The sequence below is a fragment of the Schistocerca cancellata genome, chromosome 1 (assembly GCF_023864275.1).
Source record: "Schistocerca cancellata isolate TAMUIC-IGC-003103 chromosome 1, iqSchCanc2.1, whole genome shotgun sequence".
Taxonomy (NCBI): Eukaryota; Metazoa; Arthropoda; class Insecta; order Orthoptera; family Acrididae; genus Schistocerca; species Schistocerca cancellata.
In genome coordinates this window covers 298,634,579-298,659,682 of record NC_064626.1, presented here as the reverse complement: position 1 = coordinate 298,659,682, position 25,104 = coordinate 298,634,579, and the positions used below count along the sequence as shown (strand labels likewise).

The window sequence follows — 25,104 nt, the reverse complement described above, 5'->3', positions numbered from 1 at the left end:
TTTTGGTAGCCATCGGGCAGTTCACAAGTTGGCGCTTTACTTTCAACTGTTACCAAGCTCAGATTTCCGACATCTTGGCATTTTGCATTTCGTAATGACTTTTCAAAAATGGCCATTTCCTTTGGCTCCATTGTGAACAGTTTTAACAAAATCGAGAAAAAAAATTTTCAGAAACAATATTTTGTCTGTATTGGTACATTTCAATTAAAGTAGATTTATTTGTGTATTCACTAATGAACCTGATTATTCTTTGATACAGTTGTATAGAACTTGATGAATTACCTTGCACTTTAATGTTGAATTTATACAAATTTTTGACTTTTCTTTAGAAATGCACTTTCCATAAAGGATATTAACTGGAAGGACAAGAGATTATCTACTGCAAGAGAGATGGTGCCAAGCGTGGCCATGTTAGCATACAGCATAGTAGCTTCCTACATTTATCGCTGTTATCAGCATTCCCAGTGCGTCTCGTTTGTAGGCAGAATTTAATTTTAATTTTCTCCTTCAAGCTTTTATTGGTCCCAGTCTCACGGACATGTAACAAATACAGTTAAAGTGTCATTAGTTTCTTGTAATGATAAAATCGATCATTTAAGACAAAAAAAATTTATCTTAACAATTGAAAGGTTTGTTCATATTCCACTTGGCACTATCCTTTAAATGGTCACCATTGAATAGTGGCCTTTATGGGGGTTGCACCTAAAATACAATGGAATGGAAACTGATTAATAATCACTGATTGTATAATTAAAAATACTCAATTGGAAAGAATAATTGAACAGAATTGGAAGGTACACATATTCTAGGTGAACATTAACTGTCACTAATATCAACAGACCTTCAATGTTCAATACATTTAAGATCAACATTCATCATTTAAATTCATGTGCTTTTCTCGTTATTGCCATTGTGTGTAGAGCTGGTTATGACAATGTTGTCACAGGACTGCCCCTCCTCTGCTCACGCAAATTCCTCTTGTTTGCTTTGATCCTCTTGATGCAGGATTCTCGGTGTGGGCAAAATGATGAACAGCTAGGGTTATTTATGTAAATATCTGTATATAAACTTGGATTCCCTAATAACTTTTATAATGCCTTTTTTAATGTATGATTGGAACACACATTTTTGAACAATACTGGTATGGCTGAACTCATAATCCATCCACCCACTACCACTTAGGAAGACAAATAGGTGAAGATACAGATATAATCAATTGAAGAGCGTATCTCTACTCTTTGAAAACATTGTCTTTGCCATAAAATAACTTATTGCTTTACCAAAAAGAAAAGAACAAAGAGAAAAAATAATATGATCCATTACACTTGCCTGTCAAGACTTTATAATATTCTGCAATATTATGTTCTTTCTAATATTTTCCTTTACATCAGTTTTTAGTTCTCATATTGCTTCCCTAATATTAGTCTTACATTCTCTCATGGTCTACTGCAACATTTCTTTAATCATTAGTATGTCATCTGGCTTCATATTTCTGGTTGAAATGTTTCTATTTAAAGAAAATTAATTTTAACTCTTTCCATGTCAAGTAAACAGTGATAATTACAAGAAACTATTGACAAGTTAAGTTCCAGACAGGCATGATGAAAAAAACTGTTACATATAAGCTTTTGTAAACAAAAGAGAAAAAAAGAAATGCACACACATACACACAAGCAAGCACACTCACACTCACATGATCACTATCTGTGACCACTGTGGATATTTTCCCATGTTGTTTCACAGTCGCCACAAATGAGGAGATATGCCATAATTTAAATGACTGGGGGCTGGCACACCGCAAACATAGTAATTCTTCGGTACCGACTTAGTAATTCCTTCTGCTACTCTCAGATTATGTAACACTTTCTCAATCCTTTGTTTATCACTCCTCAAGTTGTACACACACATTACTTTACACAACTCACTAGTCACAAATTCAATTTAGTACCTCATTGCTTGTGCAGCTGCAGTTGCTGTATGCATGCTGATCTGGCTGTGCTTTCTACTTTGTGTCGTGAAACTTGTGTCCTCATGGTTTGAAACCATCAGTGAAGTTGCCCTGTCCTCTGTGGAACATGCTGTTGCTGGCTGTAGACTTGTTCCAACACACCCTGAGCACTCATCAGCAATCTCTACCAGTACAAGTTAATCAAATCATCCTCTTCTTCAGTATGGCTTCTTCTTCTTCTTCTTCTTCTTCTTCTTCTAGGAACTCTTGCCTTCTTCTCAGATGTGATTTTTCCTTTTAATATTTATTCTTTTCAATTGCTCTACTCTGGATACTTTCCTGTGCCCTGTCATGGCACCACAAATGATGTAGTAAGCATTAATTTAAATGACTGTGGGGTGGAACACAACAAATGTCATAATTATTCAGTATAGACATTTATTGAGATTTTGTAGTTCAGTCTGATTTCACTTTAGATGCAAATTCTTTTTGGGAAAAATTTATAGTTAGTATCCAGAGTGTTTTTTTGCCTTTTTTACAGTGTAGAATAACAGGCTGAGGAACAGTTTGTTCTCAATGCTACATTATCACCCAGAGATCATAGTATTTGTATAGTATTTGTTACTCATTCATTGCAATAGTGTTAACTTGCAATGAAATATACTTTCATTAAACGTCTGTTACTGTGTTACTGTTATTTGTAAGGCTTTCCAGTATTTGATTTAACTAAATTTTAATATTTAGAAACTATTAATACTTGTATAACTGTAATATGTTCAAATAATGATAGAGTATTAGAAAATATTCCTGTTACCTGCTTTCGTAATTATATGAAATATTTCTTTTCATTTAATCCTCCTTAAGATGGGGTCATGGTCTGCCAGATAAACTTTCAGACAGCATAGTTTAATCGTAGCTCTCCACCAACAAAATATTTGTTTCCAGTTTTTGCAGAATTCACAATAATCAAACAGCGCAATTAACAGTCAGTCATTTCTCATGAGCACAAAATAGGGACAGAACATTTTTCAAGTTTTAATTTTTTTGTTTTACAATAAAAAAATAATTGGCTTAAGAGCCCTGTACAAAACAGCGGTATTTTCTACCAGTAGCTGGCCATCAGCTAACACTGTCACTCTGAGTGGCATGGTAATTGTCCACTCAAAGCAAAGTATGCATGGCCATGGTGCTCCACTCCCTGCATGTGATCACGATATGTAAACAATAAAAATTTTTAATTCTCTCATAAAATCATAATTTATAAAAACTCTTTAAAGATATTTTAAAAGAAATATGGACATCCATATGTCACTCAGACAGCAAAGGCTGGAGCGTGCTTCAAGTTTCTGTCACACTACATTATGCACAATACAGTGATATGTCAACAGTGGTAGAATTTCACAGGTTGTCATATGGAATGATATTTCAAAGCTAACAATCAAACACTGATTAGCGGAGGCTGTGGTGTCTAAGATGGGGATGAGAGAACAGAATGACTGATGATCTGGTTTAAAGTGATATCTTACACTAAAACCATTCATCCTCATGGGATTTTGTTCAAAATGTATAAACAACATGAATTTGCTGGTGGTCTAGTGAAATGATTGCAACCTGAATATAGTGCAATACCATAATTGTGAATTCACAAGCTAATAGGCTGAGGGTCAGACCCATGGCCTAGGGATGCCAGCATGGTAGCTCAGCGTGTTCAGTCAGAGAGGCAGTGGCCTACTTTAATAAAAAAAAAACTGAGTAAAGGAATCAACACTCAACTTATGGGATGTCATGTGACGTCCGCCCAGACCAAACACAATGAACAATACCGAACAAAATGAAGAGAAAAAGGGGGGGGGGGGGGGGGGGGGGTGAGTTAGTAACCCAAATGTCATTGATCCAAGGTTCAAAACCCACCACTGCTTAAGTTTTGATTAATAATCAGCATTGTCAGCCGAAGACTTCCAGTATAAGAAGTCATCCACATTATGACAATGGCCTTGTCAAAGAGGGCAGAGGAGCGGACAGAGGTTAAGGCACTCTCTTGTCCTTTGGGTAGGAAACTGCCCCTAAATGCAGAAGAATCATCAGTGATCAATGGCAAGAGGATGCAGAAGGCAATGGTAACCGCTGCATTAAAGTCACATAACATGTATCCACAGGACATGTGGCCTGTAATTGAAAAAGTGTCATGATGGTCTCTCCATTGGCAAAAGATTCCGGAATATTCTCCCATTCAGATCTCCAGGAGGGGACTGCCAATGGGGAGGTGACCACGAGAAAGGTATTGAATATCAACAAAAGGACAACCATCTACAAGTTGTGGTGTGGAATGTCAGAAGTTTGAATATGGTAGGGAAGTTAGAAGATCTTAAAAGGGATATGCAAAGACTCAATCTAGATATGATTCGGTGATGACATTGCTATCATGAGTGAAAGTGGAGAAGAATTACATGATATGCTGAATGAAATGAACAACCTAATGAGTACAGAAAATGGACTGAGTGTTAATTGAAGAAAGACAAAAGTAATGAGAAGTAGCAGAAATGAGAACAGTGAGAAACTTTACATCTGGATTAAGGGTTATGAAGTAGATGGAAGTTAAGGAATTCTGTTACCTAGGCAGCAACATAACCAATGATGGAAGGAGCAAGGAGTAGATCAAAAGCAGACTAGCCTTGCCAAAAAGGGCATTCCTGGCCAATATAAGTCTACTAGTATCAAACATAGGCCTTAATATGAGGAAGAAATTTCTGCGAATGTAAGTCTGGAGCACAGCATTGTATGGTAGTGAAATGTGGACTGTGGGAAAACTGGAACGGAACAGAATCTGAGCATTTGAGATGTCGTGCTACAACCGAATATTGAAAATTAGGTGGACTGATAAGGTAAGGAACAAGGAGGTTCTGCACAGAATCAGAGAGAAAAGGGATATGTGGAAAACACTGACAAGCAGAAGGGACAGGATGATAGAACATCTATTAATATGTCAGGGAATGACTTCTGTGGTACTAGAGGGAGCTGTAGAGGGCAAAAACTGTAGAGTAAGACAGAGATTAGAATTCATCTGGCAAATAATTGAGGATGTAGATTGCAAGTGCTACTCTGAGATGGAGAGGTTTGCACATGAGAGAAATTTGTAGTGGACTGCATCAAACCAGTCAGAAGCAGGGGCGCCCGCAGCGGGGGACCAGTGGGTTCCAGTTGCCCCTAGTGAGAATTCATTCAGTTTACGAATATAAAAAATACCTGTAACTTTAGTGCTCAGTTATGTATGATTTAAAATACCTGTAAAATTACCACTAAAATAACCAGAAAATGTCGATAAAATGATGTAAAAATGATATGAAACATATGTAAACAGAATTACAGGATGAACTAGAGCAATAAAAAACTTTAAAGGAGAATCGAACTAAAATTAAAAAATGATGATAAATTTAAAAATTGTGTGTTTTTCTTTAAGAAATCTCGTTTGTTGAAGATGTGCAAAATTGTTATACATCCGTCTTACAGCTATTGCCTACGAAGTATCTTTATTTTTATTTCTGCACCCACACATGGGAGAAATTAACAGCAGCAAGTGAGGCAACAATGGGAATAATCAGATGAACCAGCAGTTTATTGTTAACTTTTACAAATGTATTCTTGAGCAACATTTAAGAGTTTTTTCTGAAGGCAAGCCCATTGTTCGTTCTTTACATATTAAAAGAATCAGTTGTGTCATAAAGGGACGTTAAACACAAACGTAGAAAAATGATATCTTCCTTGAGAAATAATCTATGATACAGTATCTATATGACAAAAAATACAAAATTAAAGATAGATATCTATAGCCAGAATATTCGAGATTTTAGTAACTGTAAACATTGCATATCTGATGACGAAAGACCATTTACATGTTAACAAACTCTGGGCATTACTAATAAGCTATAATAAAATAAAGCAAATCTGCCGATCAACAAACTAGTACATGTGTACGTGGTCCCATAAAGAATGGTACCCATGGTGATAGTTCTATCTCGAAAATGTTGACTTACAGGTACTAAAATGTCACCCTCCCTGTTCCCATCTCACTAGGTACAAACCTCTTCATAAGCCTCAACTGGCAACACAATACAGTTGCATAACAAAACACACTCGGCAAAGTTTTATTCTTTCAAATTTCAAATAATGGTTAACAATTGTCAGACGCTAATTTAAATTAGCGTATTGTATTATGTTCCTTTTCGTTTGCTGTAGAAGTGTTCGAGGGTACTGTGTGGCCACTAATATCGCTACTTGTCTGTAGAAGTAGGCAATATTCGTCATTGGAACTACTGTCAACGAACATGATCTAGCAGGGTGTGGCGTGAGCTACCTTCATTTCCGGTACATTCTAGATGAGTCTTGCTATGTTCTAATAGGAACATTTCGCATAAATATTTCCACATCCATCACAAGAAACCACTCCAAGCGATCGCACGAAACTCAAAGTTGCTGGCATGCGGTCTAATGGACACCGTGCTGTTTCATTGTTGAACCGAAACCCTGCCCTCCCTCCCACCACTGTGATACGATTTCAGCTTCTGTTCTTTAGTCATCGCTCAGCTCGGTTCGGCATCGCATCGCGTTAAGGGTTGTGTAAATTCATTGTGAGTTGTAAGTGGACAGTGGTGCATGATTTTGGATTGCATAGACGTTTGTGCGTTGTGAACGTAAAAGTGCAATGTACACAATGGCAAAATGACCAATATACTTAAGTTTTTTGCACCTCATAAGCGAATGAAAACTACAAATGAAAGTGGAGGTGTCGAAGAAGATACTGTCTATCATGAGGTATCACAGGAAAAGGGTGAGTCAAATGCAACCATCACTATTAAAAATTCCAGTATTTGTGCTGATGGAGAAAATAAAGACAAAACCAGTACCTCTGCTGGCTTCAAGTGCGTTGATGAAAAGGGTAGTAGTATTCTGGTCAGTATTCCTGATGTCGGAAATTACATTGAAAAAAAAAGGCATGAGCAGTGCTTTTAAGCACTTGAACAATAATTAGTGGTAAGAAAACAATTTATTGGCAGAATACGGTTCAGAAACATAAAATCTGGGAATATATACACGAGTGTATGGCCTATCAATATGAGATAGCTGCCAGCCTAAGAGATCTTACCATTCAGTATGTTCACTGACCCCTATCCTAACTCGTATCCTCTGCTTGTGAAAAAAATGGTTCTCTCTACAAAATCTGTTTTAAAATTGGACCTCAATAAATGAATTACCATGTTTGAACAAGACAACATAGTTCAAAAAGAGCAATCTACTTCAAATTTTTATGAAAACATGAGGTATGTAAGACTTAAAGTGGCCAGCTGTTTATTTACTTGAAACATGGATTTATTTATCAAACAGTGGAAAATCCAGGATGGAATGTAACAAAATAATGAAAAGGATAGTTGCTACTCACCATATAGTGAAGGTGCTGAGTTGCAGAAAGGCACAACAAGTAGACTGTCAGAAAGTTATCTTTCAGCCAGCAAGGCCTTTGTAAAAAATAGACAAAAAACACACACACATAAATGTAACTCCCACACACACATGACCACAGCTTGTGGCAGCTGGAACCAGAGATTGTGGTCATGTAAATGCGTGTGAGTTGCATGACTCTGTGTGTGTGTGTGTGTGTGTGTGTGTGTGTGTGTGTGTGTGTGTGTGTGCGCGCGCGCGTGCATGTGTGTGTGTGTGTGTGTGTGTGTGTGTGTTGTCTACTTTTGACTTTTGACTTTCTGGTGGTCTTTTTGTTGTGCCTCTCTGCGACTCAGTGTCTGTGCTATATGGTGAATAGCAACTATCCTTTTCATTATATTGTTACGTTTTATCATGCAGTTATATATATAATTGTGTGAGTAAATGCAAGCAGAATCACCGTAAGAGTATTCTCAAACAAAAGTGCCTATCTACATTTATTCGTTGAGCTATGCTGTGCGTTGTCCTACAGACACATAGCATTTAGCCGTGTTCCACTTCTAAGGAGACCAGAGTGCACAGTATCACTGCCTCCCCTGCCCCTTTCTCGAGTGTAAACATGACGATGCTGCCATCCTTGCCAGGTAACTGGTTTACTTTGCCGAGTAATGCATTATGTCTGCACGAAGGTGTATACTTCTAACAGCTCATAATTAAATTTTATAGCATTTTATGAGACCACAGAGAATAACCCAAATTCTTCCATAGCTCTTCATGATTTGAATGAACTGTAAGAGAGATTAACACTATTAATTCAGAGAGTCTAGGCTGAAGGTTATCTAAGAACACTCTAATACAGAGAAAAGGAAAGAAAACTGGTTAGATGTGTATGGAATATTGTTATTTTTTTAAACAGAGAAGATGATTTATTTTGAGAAACTGTCATCATTTAAAGTACACAAAGAATGGGAAAGCTTCACAAAAACTAAAGATAGTGAAGTGATGCCATAATGGAACTATTACTGTAAAGCCAGATAATTCCTCATAAATTCTTTGTTGAAAGTAAAGAGTCATTGTAAGTTCTGTAACGCCCTGAATTTTTATGATATCTTGGTGTACAAAGAAGTCATGAACATTAGTACAACAGGGAGGAAGTCAAGAATGTAGAATTCTACAACACATTGAATCAGTGACAACAGTCATTGGCAAACTAGGAAGGATTGAGGGAGGGGGTGGAGTATGTTCTGCCTTTTAATTATCTCTTGATATAGCTCCACTAATACATTGTGTGTGTGTGTGTGTGTGTGTGTGTGTGTGTGTGAGAGAGAGAGAGAGAGAGAGAGAGAGAGAGAGAGAGAGAGAGGTACCATATGTCAATCTGTGCCCATTTCAATAACTACAAAACTGAAGACATTTGCTCTTGTAGGTCATGCATCACTATGAACTGCATTGTTTGCCTAATTACCACTCGATGAATGCCTTGGCATTGAAGTCAGGTCATTTTTTCTACTCAGATTTTTATCCTACTCTACTCACAAGAGCTCCACATATAAAACTTCCGAAAGGCTGATTTTATCAGGGAGGATGCATCTTCCATAATCAGATCAACTGAGGGCATCAAAAGTATCAGTCTTTCCTGTTGAACTCGCTGCTTGATAAAAATAGTAGGGAATTTCAAGGTAACTGAACACTCTCCAGTGTCATTAGACCTACAACAAGTAGCTACTTCTGAAAGCAAACTGACAGTGATAGATGCCCAAAGGAGCAATGTGTTTCCTGGATAACTAGTTAGCTATACTTGTCTAGTGCAATGCCTTAATGTCCAAGGGGGTCAAGACCACATTAGTAGTGTAACCCATTATGTTGTTGTTGCTGTGCCAACATCTTGAAGTCATTGTTTGACATTGTCTGTTCCTTGCCTAAAGGGGCAATGTCATTTGGTGATTGTAATTTGCACCCAAGCTTGTCATTATACTATGTGTCATTTGATTTTAAAACAAAAGTATTCTTTGTCAAAACATCGTATGATCCACTGATTTTTTTTAAAAAAAATCTTCTTTTAATTTATCTCATAGCTTACAAACATTCTTGATCATTTATTTATTACCGTGTTTATTATTTACTGCTGTACTTCCAACTACCAGAGTTTTCATGTTAGAAATCCATTAATTCCAATAAGGTATTTTTTAATGTCTTCCATTGTAAGTATATTTGATACTGTGTACATATGAATTGATTTGGAATTGATCTTTAGATTAGGATGCTGTCAATTTAAATATGGTGTGTGACTGTTTTCTGTCCTCACTGGCCTCTCGGAGAGAGAGAGAGAGAGAGAGAGAGAGAGAGAGAGAGAGAGAGAAACCATGGGATTCAAACCAAGAGATCTTGTGTCTACTGCTGGAACAACATCTATTTGAACCCATATATGCATGAAGGGAGACAGTTTCCAGCAGAACAGAAGATATCTCTTTTTGGAAAACAGTAAACTAAATGGAATTCGGTCTCTAGGGGAAGAAATTTAGATAAAAAAACGGGGCCTTTCAAAATTTGAGCCTAAATGTTGATGGATGTCTCATCTTAAATTCCTAGTGTTAGAGCAGTGCAATTGAATCATAGTTACCTTACACATACTGCAAAAAAAAAAAAAAAAAAAAAAAAAAAAAAAAAAAAAAATTGTTGTTTCACCACAAAAAAATGGTAACATTCCTTAAATCTTGTCTGCTGCTGTGAAAAGGTTGCTCTTCGCTAACACCAGGAATGTAAAATCACTGTTCCTCACTTGAAGATGATGGTGGGACCTGTCAGAACACATAGTGAGACAATAAACCAGTGACTGTCACAGTAAACTGTTTTATTTATAAATAGCTGAACAACTCTGGTTTCTAGTCACATCAGAAACACAAGCATATTAAGAATTATTATTTTTTAAACTAAACATAGTTTATTGTTGAGAGCATTTACATCTGTTTGTTTAATAGGTAGTGTGTGTGGATGAAGCAACAGCCCACGTTGATGCAGAGACAGACCGTGCCATACAGTGTGCTCTTCGAAATGCCTTCCAACAGAGCACTGTTATTTGTATTGCACACCGTCCTCATGCCGTTGCTGACTTTGATAGGTATGTAATGCAATCTCAAATTTGTGCTGATACTTTGTTTTAGAAATTGAATGAAAATATTGACTACTGTTGATTTACTTAAAAGCTTTGCGATGAAATAACATAGAGTTCTCTTCTAATGACCATTGGTTAGTTGGTAAATTATTTAGTAGCCTTATGCATTGTTTTGTTCTTAATTGTAGCCTCAGATATAGACAAGCAATTGACTATACATTCTTATAGCTCGTAGAACCCATTAAGACTTTGCCAGCCTTAAAAGCCATGAAATTTTTATCTATTCAGAGCAGACACAGTATAATTTGTTTGTTGCCACACAGAAGGCAGAAAATATATCTGTATATGTTTAGTAATTGTGTTATGCTGTGGTGTCCTATTATCCTTTGCTACAAACTGGATTATATTTTCATATAGGTATTTTCGTAAAGGTAATTATTAAAATCTTCTTTGACAGATCAGCTAAACATCTTCTCAAATCCCAATCACATAATTATTAGGTTCTTCAAATAAGTAATTTCCTTGGTAAAAATAACTGCTTATTCATCACATCTGAATTTATGATAATGTTGTGTGTTATCAGTTACAGCATCTGCATAAAACAGAGTGACAGCTTATGTAACTTACATCTTCTCAGTATGAGGTATGGAACAATACTAAATTACAAAACATAAACCATTCACTGTGATCATACAGTTAACAATTTATCATATAGGATTGTCTTGACATGCTTCATTGCACTAAATCGTGGCCAGCTTGAAATCAGATGTGGCAATACAGCTGTGTGTCAAGTAGAGCTCGTGCAAGGCATCATGATGGCCAAGGAGTATTGTAAACTGGTTGCAGACCACATTCATCCCTTCATGATGATCATGTTTCCCAAAGACAGTGGCTTTTTTCAACAAGATAATGCACCTTGTCACAAGGGCAGGAGTGTGATGAAGTGATCTGAGGAACACAATGGTGAGTTCCAATTGATATGCTACTCCCCCAACTCACCAAATCTGAACACAATTGAACACATCTGGGATGTGATTGAATGTGGTGTCAGAGGCCATTGCCCTCCTCCTTGGAATTTATGAGAATTTTGTGACTTGTGTGTGTAGATGCAGTGCCTACTCCCTCCAGTGACCTACCGAGGCCTATTTGCTTCCATGTTAGGACATATCACCTCTGTTATCCATTCCAGAAGTTGACATACCAGCTATTAGGTAGGTGATCATAGTGTTCTGACTGATCAGTGCGTATACAGAATGCGTGAAAATACAGTGGACCAGAAAATGTTTAATATTACGGCAATACAATGTAGGTTCGAAAATAAATTAAAAATTAAATTACTTTTGAAATTTACTTACATGGTGGGTATTATCTGACTTCCACAAACAAAATCATCATTCAAATATATTAATCTTGGTTACATAATGCAGATGTCACAGCATAAAACTGAGAACCTATTCAGAAAGTGTCTGATAGAAATAAAACAAACATGCGTGACATTGAATAACTGTGCCATAAAATGGTCACCAAAAACAGTAGTTACATGTGCAGGCACCATTATATCAAGTCACACTGTTGAATTTACTAATGTGATGAAAGCCAGAGACGAACATCGTAGACTGTCAGTCTATGTGGCGTACTGTGTGGTTGACTGAAGAAAACTGATAAAGGCAGTTAACAAGAGTTACATAAAGTGAATAAGTTTCATATATCTTTGGAGTTAGCGCAAGTTGTGATTTCAATTGCAACCAAGTTTTGGTTTGCATATAAGAGTTTTACATGTACATTACAAATATGTGCACAATATTTGCCATCAGCAGTTACACTGCACTTGACAGTCATGCCCACATTCAGTCACCGACTCCAAACAATGCATTGTTTGTAGCTCTTGGCAAAAGATTACAAGGATGAACATGAGCACAGAGTAGAAAGTGTCAGAAACAGAGTTGCACTTATCACAGTAGGAGCACATCATAAATGCCTGCATGAAGCCATCTTCCAAGTCACACTGCATTTGATCATCAAAACTACATTTGGTCTGAAGAAATCATTCTAGTTACTGTCCAGGAGTATCTAACAAAGTCTGTGAAGGTGGAGAACAGAACTGACTGTATAAAGTACACATCAGCAGTGAAATTGAATCTCTCAACAATGGTGTGAACTTGTAGTCATTCAGGATACTGTGATCTTCAGTCTGCTTCAGCACCACATTGAAATCTCAGAAGAATAGCGCATCAAGTGGCTGAATGTAAGGTGTGCACCCAGGAGGGATGATCTCCACTGTGTACACCTTGTTTTACAGTTGGGTGGCATTGATATGAGTCCTGTCACAACATGTCCCAAGTGAATCAATCAGAAGAAGAGACTTCTTCATTGCACATGGGAAGTAGATGTCTTGAAGGAATTGTATCAGGATTTGGTTTTTGATTAGGCTGTATTTTGAGGCAACTTGAATCAGGCAGTCCAGACTGATCTCTAGGCACCTGATAAATTACCAGCATCTTTGGAAACATATATCCACTTGCTGACATAACAGGTTGGATGGTGTAGGAAAGAATTGTTGCACAATCACTCCGAAACCAAACTTCTTACCAACTTCTCTCTCCTGAAGTGCAGAGCTCACAATGAGTGTACCACCGTGATCGGAGTAATAAATCTGTATATGTTCCATGGTTTCATTAGGGATATTACCTCCTTGTGAAACTCATCACATCTTTCATTCATGTCACCATCTGTATACTTGGTACACATTTTGTTGTTGCCCATGAGCCAAGGTGGTGTCTCTGTTTAAAACTTGTAGCCCATACATAGATAGATCCAGTGAATTGAGTCAGTTCTATTTCTTAGGCCTTATCCAAACCCCGAGCACAAATATCCCTGTCATGAATATTAGCACATAGGACAGTTGCCACCAACCTGAATTTTCCAGCTACATAATTGTAATTTTGAACACTGGCCTTCCTCCTCTTTCTGTACCATGTGAAGTAGATATAATAGATGATGCATGTCATGCACCTTATGATGTCATTTCTTTACTTCATTAAAGCATAATCATTTAGTTTTCCCAGAATCCCGAATGAAGTTATCTCCTTTGCCTTTCCAAAAGGTATGTCACCCCACTGTTTCCTCTTTGGTGGACTTGACAGATAGGCAGACAACTGGCTTCCATTACTTCATAACAACCTTTTGTCACTGTCAGATTCTGGATCATCCATATCCTTTTCACAATTAGACTAGTCTTCTTCTGTGTCTTCATGTTCTTCAATATTGTCTATCGTGTTTTCGTGATCTGTATTACCTTTGGTTGCCACTGTTTCATATATCACATTGGTTAAAAATGCAGAGCATTTCTATCCTTTACTGTAATTTCTGTAGACCTTCTTTTGTGTTTGTAGTGGCTAATAGTCATGCTCACTGTAATTGCAGAATTCATTATCACATGATTATGTTGACAGTGAGAGTAACATGGTGCGCTAAGAAATCAGTATGATGCTCTATGAAATCGGTAACACCACTAATTGACAGATTAAATTCTGAGGTGGATGCAACACATAGAGGGGTCACTATTGTACTGGTTTCCTTGCTCTTATGCATAAAGTCTGTCTGGTTCCCCTAGATGTTGCATTGGATACATCGTCAGGTGATCTTTGGTATGGTACAGTGTGTGTTGACCATAAAATACACTGCAAATAACTACATTAGCTAGAGGAACACTGTTCATGGTTACTGCAGTTACTAAACTCACGTTACCATGGTATGCATGATTCACTGTGAGCAGAACATCACATCTTTGTAGCTCACAGTGTAATTGGCAGTGCATTTAGTTTATACATTTTTATAATCAGCACCTCAAACATATTCATAAAAACCACAACTCAGTTGAATTTCAGTGACAATTTGCACTGACTTCCTTGTAAGTTGTAAATACATAATGTAAACAAAAGCACTTATGCCAGGAAATTTAAAAATTCTTTAGTTTTAGCATTTTGTTGAAAGGGGACCAGCAACTTTATTAAGTTTCATAAAATGTTTATTAACTATTCTGTCAGCAGTTGCAGTACTTATATTGGGTGACTAATTTCAAACCTTACAGGTTCATTTTCAAACCTGACCTACTGAGGTTACAAAAAACAGAACACAGTTGTCAGTGAACAGTGAATACAAAAGTGATATTACAAAAATAAGTTCAGATGCAATGGAAATTAATTATTTAAATACAAACAGTGGAAAATCCAGCATTGAATTTAACAATATTTGAAAAGGATAGTTGCTACTCACCAAATACGTGATATGTTGAGTTGCAGATGGACACAACAAAAAGCCTGTCAGATAGTGAACTTTTGGCCAATAAGGCCTTTGCCAAAAATAGACAACATGTACACACATGTGTGCGCGCGCACGCACGCGCGCGCGCGCCCACACACACACACACACACACACACACACACACAAAAATGCAGCTCACATACACACGACCACAGTCTCTGGCAGCCAGAGCCATACCATTTCTGGCTTCGGCTGCCAGAGACACTGTGTGTGTGTGTGTGTTTTTTTTCACTGAAGGCCTTGTTGACCAAGAGGTCACTTTCCGACAGTCTTTCTGTAGTGCCTATCTGTGATTCAGCGTCTCTGCTATATTGAGTACCAGCTATCCTTTTCATAATGTTGTTGTTGATTATAAACTTACCTGCACTGACAGTGCCTGATTTTAATAATAAACATCAAAGTGGCAACAGATGGTTTATAAATCTTTGGAAAATGAATGAATCAATCCACACATGCCTGTTACCAAGTTAAAATCAAGCTGTAGGTCAACAGAGCTAACAGCACTACGAAACTTTCGATGACACTAGCATTGCCCATCATGTACAAGCGCACATCTGCAGCCAATTGGCATGTCATGTTTTAACTGTGGATGCTTCTAAGGGTCTTTATTAAACCTGACATCAATACAATGAGTGACAAAAACAAATGTACACATATTACATAAATACAAATACTAGTGTCACATTTTCCCGTTACATATTTGAACATAAATAAGCATTTCGTATTCAAGTGCGCATCCACAGCTAGTGATGCATCAAATTAAAATGGGATACCACATCACCTTTATTAACCAGTCACATTTAATGTAAAGTACAGTGCACAGGGTGTATGCAGCCCAGGACAACCAGGCAGTCTGGAAAAACCGGGGAATTTTTTCATCCAGGAAGCATCCAAGAAAAACCCGGAAATGTTTTAGAATTCTGGAATACTTTCTTGTTTTAGTCTCCAGTTAAATATTTGTAATTTTGACTGGTAAGAACTGATACCCTAACAAAGAATTTTACTTTGGCCTGCTACTTCAGAATTTAATGCAGCAAGAAAACATAAATGAGAGAATAACATCAAAATAAAATTTTAGTTGCAAAGAAAATGTGCCACAAAACAAATTGCATACACAACCATCTGCTGGCAGCAAAATATGTCAAACACTTTAGGATGAAGACTATGCAATACTTCATAACAACAAAGCATTTTTGATGAGCATGACATCAGAGCTGTTTACATTTATAACAGGATGTGGGAAAATATTGCAATTTGTCATTTGAAAAGCACTACTTTCAAAGTAAATTTCCTTTTAGCGAAGATGTATTATGATACATATGAGAATGTGTGATTAATTTCTTAAATCACAGTGTATTTGACTCTCATTCAGAACTGAATAATTTGACAATCAGCCACTTAGAAAAATTCCGGGCCCAGAATACCAGCCATTTATGTCATTATTTAAAACTTCAAGCAAATTTGTGTTTGATATGTCTTCGAGGAATCTCACATGAATAAAGACCAAGCTTTAAGGTTAGTTTTTCATATTTGTTTTAGTTCTTTCACAGATTATAAATTATACAAGAATGATGGTAGAAAGTATAAAAGTATAATTATCCTTAAAAAAATTTATGTGTGGTGAATTCTTTAGCAATTTCACTCGTAACTGGCTTTTCTATGGAAAAGTCAGAGTGCTTATCAGAACATTTATTCAGCCAGGTAATCCATAAAATATTCAGTGCGCAACAGTGAAATTTATAATTGTGCTTGTCAGCGATATTCAGCTGCTGCGGTTTAAGCTGTGCTCTTTGGATCCTGTCTAACTACACCCCTTGCAAAAACCGTAAAACAATTTCACGACCAGTATTATAGGCGAAAGCTTAGCTTGGCATGTAGCTAAACTGAATGTATATTAATTTTAACTATTAACTTTTCCTATTTGTGTGTTTGTGCTTTTTAACAGCGGTGTTAAAATCGTCTGACTGCAGCACAAGTCCTATGCTCTGAATATCTGCTGTCATTCACTGGCAAATCACATAACAAGAGCTATGATTGGCTGAGAAAAGTGCCCCGTAATATCGATTTCAGTGCTTTGGATGTTATTGTGTTGTAATTGGTGTAATTTGTACTTAAACTTTCGTGATACAAAAATATGCAGTGTACATGTTGCTCCACATCAGAATCCATTGTTTTTTATTGGATCACTTCCTAAAGTGCTGGTAAGTTCTATGCTGGTATGTAACACCTTTGGCATTCAAAGGATTTGTAAGTTATACAGCTCCAAGGGAAAGTATATTGTCTCTTAACACAGAAAAAGTGTATTTTCACCAAGAAAAAAGTGTATTTTGTTGTGGGAAAAATGTACTTTAACTGAGAAATCCAGGAAACATCTGGGAGCATTTTTTCTTGTCCATGTGTACACCCTGAATGAAATATATCACATTTCATGCTCCATTACAAATTTTTCTTTATAAATACTGATGGTTGCCTTCTAAAAGTCTACATACATAAATATTTTACATAATAAAACATTTGAAACCAATACATATGATTTGTTTGGTCAATAAGTTTTGTAAAAACAATTACTTAATACTGCTCAAACAGTGTCTCACAGCATAAAATCATTATGACATCTAATCATGTGTAACCTTGTCCTTCACTCAAAGTGTGTATCCCTTCATGTGAGTCCTGTTGTCATAAAACATAGAGGACAAATACTGAGATACAGATACTCAAACATTTTACATAATTCGAAACAATTTTGCATTACTCATGGTGCTTGCTGCATGAAAAACCATTTTTGTATACTGCCCCTATGATTATGCCACCAGTCCAATACAATCATCATCATGTGACATAACTTAATAACTAGACCTGCTAATTCAATTACAGACACACATAAGTGCTTGTCCACGAAACTCTGTTTCAAATTCAAACATCATGATATAACATACACTCCTGGAAATTGAAATAAGAACACCGTGAATTCATTGTCCCAGGAAGGGGAAACTTTATTGACACATTCCTGGGGTCAGATACATCACATGATCACACTGACAGAACCACAGGCACATAGACACAGGCAACAGAGCATGCACAATGTCGGCACTAGTACAGTGTATATCCACCTTTCGCAGCAATGCAGGCTGCTATTCTCCCATGGAGACGATCGTAGAGATGCTAGATGTAGTCCTGTGGAGCGGCTTGCCATGCCATTTCCACCTGGCGCCTCAGTTGGACCAGCGTTCGTGCTGGACGTGCAGACCGCGTGAGACGACGCTTCATCCAGTCCCAAACATGCTCAATGGGGGACAGATCCGGAGATCTTGCTGGCCAGGGTAGTTGACTTACACCTTCTAGAGCACGTTGGGTGGCACGGGATACATGCGGACGTGCATTGTTCTGTTGGAACAGCAAGTTCCCTTGCCGGTCTAGGAATGGTAGAACGATGGGTTCGATGACGGTTTGGATGTACCGTGCACTATTCAGTGTCCCCTCGACGATCACCAGTGGTGTACGGCCAGTGTAGGAGATCGCTCCCCACACCATGATGCCGGGTGTTGGCCCTGTGTGCCTTGGTCATATGCAGTCCTGATTGTGGCGCTCACCTGCACGGCGCCAAACACGCATACGACCATCATTGGCACCAAGGCAGAAGCGACTCTCATCGCTGAAGACGACACGTCTCCATTCGTCCCTCCATTCACGCCTGTCGCGACACCACTGGAGGCGGGCTGCACGATGTTGGGGCGTGAGCGGAAGACGGCCTAACGGTGTGCGGGACCGTAGCCCAGCTTCATGGAGACGGTTGCGAATGGTCCTCGCCGATACCCCAGGAGCAACAGTGTCCCTAATTTGCTGGGAAGTGGCGGTGCGGTCCCCTACGGCACTGCGTAGGATCCTACGGTCTTGGCGTGCATCCGTGCGTCGCTGCGGTCCGGTCCCAGGTCGACGGACACGTGCACCTTCCGCCGACCACTGGCGACAACATCGATGTACTGTGGAGACCTCACGCCCCAAGTGTTGAGCAATTCGGCGGTACGTCCACCCGGCCTCCCGCATGCCCACTATACGCCCTCGCTCAAAGTCCGTCAACTGCACATACGGTTCACGTCCACGCTGTCGCGGCATGCTACCAGTGTTAAAGACTGCGATGGAGCTCCGTATGCCACGGCAAACTGGCTGACACTGACGGCGGCGGTGCACAAATGCTGCGCAGCTAGCGCCATTCGACGGCCAACACCGCAGTTCCTGGTGTGTCCGCTGTGCCGTGCGTGTGATCATTGCTTGTACAGCCCTCTCGCAGTGTCCGGAGCAAGTATGGTGGGTCTGACACACCGGTGTCAATGTGTTCTTTTTTCCATTTCCAGGAGTGTATATACTGGCTTGACGTGCATATCTAATTCCAGATTACACTCAAATGATAAAGCTCTCTTGTATGAAACACTGTGTTATGTATCATACAGTGGACAGTATTTCCTATTTTTTCTCTGTGAGACCATCATACACTATTTTGGACACCTAATGCTGTAATTGAAAACTGAAAAGTCTATTATGTGTAGACTGCATGCAAAAACCTTCAAACCCTCAACTAAAAACAAAATAAAATTAAATTAAAATTAAGAAATAAAGTTTAAAAAGTCAAGAAATAAAATTTTAAAAATCAGGCCTTTGTGTCCGGCCTCCATGTACGAGCATTTTTGCACTTCATCTGGACACACTGTTTAAAAACATTTTATCCTAAATATGCCATACACCTTAGACCCCGTTAATACCCTTGCATTACCATCTAGCATTTATCGGGAAATGGCAGTGGCATCCCAGAGTGCATATTAAAGACACTGGTGACATTAAGTGGACTTCCAATGATATATACATGTGTAACTAAATACACGGGTAGACGCAGAGTGCTTACATTACGCTATTCTTGTCAACATAAATTGCAATAAGCAGTTCAAGAAATCACAAAAAACAGAACACTCCAAGCACCAAGCCAATTAGGGGAGCATCACTGTATGATGTCAAGCTGTGGTTGGTCAGTTGACACATCCACTTATAGAATTACTAATCTTAATGTGGCAAATAGTCTTTTGTTTAGCCCCCAAGATGCCTAAGAGGAGTGCAACTATAACAAAAGTGTGAAGTATTCAAGTTAATCTGATAGTATTAAACTATTATATGCCTTTATGTTCCCTCTTGTACCCAAATCCATAACTTCCACTTTTTTTTAGAGGATTAGTTTCTATAAACAGTAATTTGGGTACAAGAAGATACATAAAAGCATACAATGGCTGAATACTAACACATTAACCTGATTACTTCACACTTTTGTTATGGTTGCACTTCTTATGGGGTCTTTGGGTTAGACAAAAAAACTATTTGCCACAGTAAGAATAGTGTTTTTGTAAGTGGATACAACAATTGACAAATTACTGCTCGTCGTCATACAGTCATGCTCACCAAATTGACTTGGTGCTTGGAGTGACTTATGTTTTTTGTGTTTTCTTGAACTGCTTAATACAATTACGTTGACTCGATTAGTGTAATGTAAGCCCTCTGTGTCTACCCGTGTATTTAGTTACAAATGGACATATCATCGGAAGTCCACTTAATGTCACCAGTGGCTTTGCCATGCACTCTGGAATGCCACTGCCATTTCCCGATAAATGCTAGGTGGTAGTGAAAGGGTATTAACAGAGTGTAAGGTGGGTATGGCATGATATCTAGGATAAAATGGTTTTAAATAGTATGTGCAGATGACATGCAAAAATGTTCGTACATGGAGGCCGGACACAAAGGCCTGAAGTTTAAAAATTTATTTCTTGGCTTCTTAAACTTTATTTCTGATTTTTAATTTAATTTTATCTTTAGTTGAGAGTCTGTGGGTTGTGCATGCAGCCCACACATAATAGTCTTTTTACTTTTCAGTTACTGCATTAGATGCCCAAAATAGTGTATGATGATGCCACAGTGAATAAATAGAAAAGACTGCCCACTGCATGATATATAACACAGTGTTTCATACAAGAGTGCTTTATACTGGATATCATATCATTTGAGTGTAATCCATAATTAGATATGCATGTCACACCAGCAGATATGTTAGATCATGATGTTTGAATCTGAAACAATGTTGTGTAGGAGAGCACTTAAGTGCACCTCTAAGTGGATTAGCATGCCTAGTTAGTAAATTATGTCACATCATGATGTTTGTATCAGGCTTATGGCGTAATCATAGGGGCAGTATATAAAAAAAGGATGTTCATGCATCATCTATGACCAGTAACTCACAATTGTTTGGAGTTATGTAAAATGCTTGAGCATGTGTACTTCAGAATTCAATCTCTGTGATCTACAACAACAGGACTCACAGTAACGGATTTGAACTTTGAATCCAGGACAAGGCAATTTCAATGCTTGATGAGATGTCATGATTCTGTGCCATGAGACATTGGCTATGCAGGATGTTTTTAAATGTTTTATGTATTTAAACTACTTATGTATGTAGACTTTTGGAAGACAACTATCTGTTTTAATAACACAAAATTTGTAATGGAACACCAAATGTGATATGTTTAATTGTACTTTATTTTAAAAGTGAATAGTTAATAAAGGTGCTGTGATGCCCCCTGTTTTAATTCGAAGGGTCCATTGGCTGTGGACATGTACTTGAACATAAAATGCTTTATCTTTTGTTCAAATATGTAATATTGGGTGAGGACTTGTGCTTGTACACAAGGTGCGGTGCTAGCATCATTGAAATTTTTCTGGTACAGTTGGCTGTATTGAACCCGACTTTGATGTTGACTGGGTAAGAGGCATGTGTGGACTGTAGCATTCATTCTGCAAGCATTTATAAAGCATGTGTCACTATGTTTATGCTTATTATTAAGACAAGCATTGTCACTGCAGGTATGTTTGTATTCAAATAATTAATTTCTGTTACATTTGAACTTTTTATTGTAATACTGCTTTTGTAATCACTGTTCATTGACAACTATGTAGTGCTTTTTGTGGCCCCAGTAGGCCAGGATTGAAAATGAACCTGTAAGGTTCAAAACTAGTCGCCTAATATAATATTGCAAATGTTGACAAAATCATTAATAAACGTTTAAAGAAATTAAAAAATGTTAAGAGGTGACTGTTGTACCTCTTCTACTATATGGAATATTAAATACAACAATGCCCTAGTACACCACAGATCAGTTGCAAAGCAACGTTTCATAACCATCTGTTGAAGAGTACCTACAGATTGTATATAATCATTTTATGAAAGAGTCTGTGAATGTTTGCCATATAAACATTCCATTCTATAATGTAAGAATATATTGCAAAGCAATTGTGTTCATACTTATACTAGACAAAATTTTAGATGTAGAAACAAAAAAGGGTGGATGATAATAATAACATGTAGGCACAAATATAAGGGTGTGGAGAGGGAGCTTAGTTGGAAGTGGTACTAGAATAGAAACTATAAATGAATATGCATATAATAAGGTGGAGGCTGGGTATTAGGGATGAAGGGTACAAGGAAGGAAAAGGGAGGGGGAAAGCATGGGATGGGAGGGGGGGGGGGGTAGAGAGATGTAGCAGAATAGAGTATACAGATACGAGAATAGGGTTGGGGTGAGGTGGCGAAGATGAAAAGGTGGGGTGGGAAATACGGAGGACAAAAAGTTGGGGAACCAGGAGTAGAGGAACAGGCAATATAAGAAAATTAAGTAGGAATTTACAGAATGTAACTTAAAGGGCATGACAAGTGAGAAAAGGAGACTAAATAGGAAAAGGGTAAAAGGAAGGAATGTGAACCTATAACTTGAATACTTATATAAATGCTAATGTATCAGAGCAGTCATGCAGTACAGTTATATAACTTCATAAGGAAGATAGTAATTACAAAAGAATAAAACCATATAATAAATGGATATTAAAGCCAGCTAGTAAAATAACTGAAGTCCAACAGGGAAATCCTACAACTGATGTAAAAACATGTGGAAAGATTGGAAACTGTGATAAATATAACAATCTCTTCCATTCAAAACGGTAGAGTGGAAAATTTAATATATACAGAAATCTCTTCACGTCATACTATGAATCATACCAAGAACAGATAGTAAAACAACTCAAGTCGATCCAAGAGAATGTACAATAGATGTACAGTCATAACAAAAGGAAGTGTCTGCCATGAACGGGAACTACAGTAAATACAGAAATCTCTTGATGTCATACTGTTAAAGAAGACCTAATAAATACAGCAATCTTATCATGCTGTGGCTAAACTAAACCAAGTAGTGAAGTAACACATGTAAAACTCGGAAAAAGTGCTGAAGATGTAAAGTCATTGCAAAGAGAAATGATTGCCAAAGAATGGAGCAATTATGTTAGTCTTTCAAGTCATAATGTGGCCAATGTTACAGCTTGGTGAAAATGAATTAAGTCACACCATTAGTATGTACCATATAGATAAATGTCATGCCATGACAAGAGCTATCAACAATAATTGTATGTGTAATGTTATTACAGAGGTGGTAAATATATCATCAGATACAATAATAAGCAACATCATATGTTATCTAATATTGGTGATGTGAAATACAAAGCGTACATAGTTATACAGATTAATAAAATAAAAGTGGAAGTGCACTGCACATGAAAATGTGGCAGTTGTAAATTATATAAGAGTGACAAAGGTGTTGATGTGGTGGGGAGGTCTGTGGTCACAAAGCACAAACGCACAGGATACAGACCCCATGAGCTATACCATTGCAATCTCTGCTGAAAATTTGAATGTATCTATATTTCAACCAAACAGTTAAAGGTAGTACTTACAGTTTAACATAAAACATGACCCTTGATACTATTTGGGATTTTGGGTGCACACAAGGTCTTGTCAGAGATGAAGTGCTCACCATTTTCAACCTTACAAGAAAAACATCCAAAATTATTGAAAATCATCCTCTAGCCAGTAATTCCCTGAACACTCAATATCACATAGGCTTTGCAAAACACAACCACATACTCACCAAGAATTCAACAACCTCTCATTGAGCCAGGAGATGAACAATATCTTGCTAAGAAACTCCTATTCCCAACTCCTACTCCATCAACTATTCAACTTATGCAATATCTTAGTCTGTTCTTATACTGTTGGTGTTGCTGTAATTTTCAGCTGTTGTAGAAATATTTTTAACCCCTTTGTCTAAATAAAGCACATTAGATTCCAAAAGTATTTACAAATCACTGAGATGAAAAATGTTCTTGGATTCTTGGATTTGCTGATGTGAATGGAATGTGAATACAACATTCTTGGCTGAGAACATCTTAGAAGATTGATCCTGAGTTTTTGTGGAGGGAGTATGGGTGACAGGGAATTGGATGGACTTGGCAGAGACGTGACAGAATAGGACTGCATTGTGGAGGGTGGATCCCAAGAAGATGACCTCAGTAGTCATTAGACATCGTGAGAGAGCAGAATGAGGCACTCCGCAGAACTCACAGACTTCAAACGTGATCAGGTGATTGGGTGTCACTTGTGTCATACGCCTGTACGCGAGATTTCCACACTCCTAAACATCCCTAGATCCACTGTTTCTGATGTGATAGTGAAGTGGAAACGTGAAGGGACATGTACATGTATGTCTGCATGTATTCTCCGCTAGCCACAAAGCGATGTGTGTCAGAGAGGGCACTATTCACACCAAAGTCATATTCCCCCCCCCCCCCCCCCCCCCCCTGCGTTCCCCTCGCTGATCACATGAGGGAAAAATGACTGTTTGAACACCTCAGTACAAGCTCTAATTTCCGTTATCTTTAAATGGTGATCATTGCGCAATTTGAAAGTTGGTGGTGATAATATATGCTCTACATCCTCAGCGAAGATCGGATTTTGGAATTTAGTGAGCAGCCCCTTCCGTTTAGCGTGTCGTCTGTTTGCAAGTGTGTCCCACTTCATAGTTTCTATGAGATTTGTAATGCTCTCACGATGGCTAAATGTACTAGTCACGAACCTTGCCATTCTTCTGTGGACCTTCTCAATCTCTTGAATCAGACACAACTGGTGAGGGTCCCATACAGATAAACAATACTCTAAGACTGGACAAACTAACGTATTGTAAGCAATTTCCTTTGTTGAAGGACTGTATCACTTCAGGATTCTGCCAATAAACCACAATCTTGAGTTAGCCTTGCCTGTTACTTGTGTAATCTGATCATTCCATTTGAGATCATTTCGAATAGTCACACCCAGATACTTGACAGATGTTACTGCTTCCAAAGACTGGGCATTTATTTTGTACTTGTACATTAA

At 37.9% G+C, this 25,104-nt stretch overlaps 1 protein-coding gene across 4 annotated transcripts in view; it reads left to right on the top strand.

Moving 5' to 3' along the window:
• Positions 1-25,104, top strand: part of LOC126171916 (ATP-binding cassette sub-family C member 10) — a 395,604-nt gene that overhangs the window by 367,631 nt on the left and 2,869 nt on the right. For all 4 annotated transcript variants that reach the window (XM_049920838.1, XM_049920835.1, XM_049920836.1 and 1 more), the window contains one exon: positions 10,360-10,499. In XM_049920838.1, the coding sequence (XP_049776795.1) occupies positions 10,360-10,499 (140 nt within the window). The remainder of the gene's footprint in view (positions 1-10,359; positions 10,500-25,104) is intronic.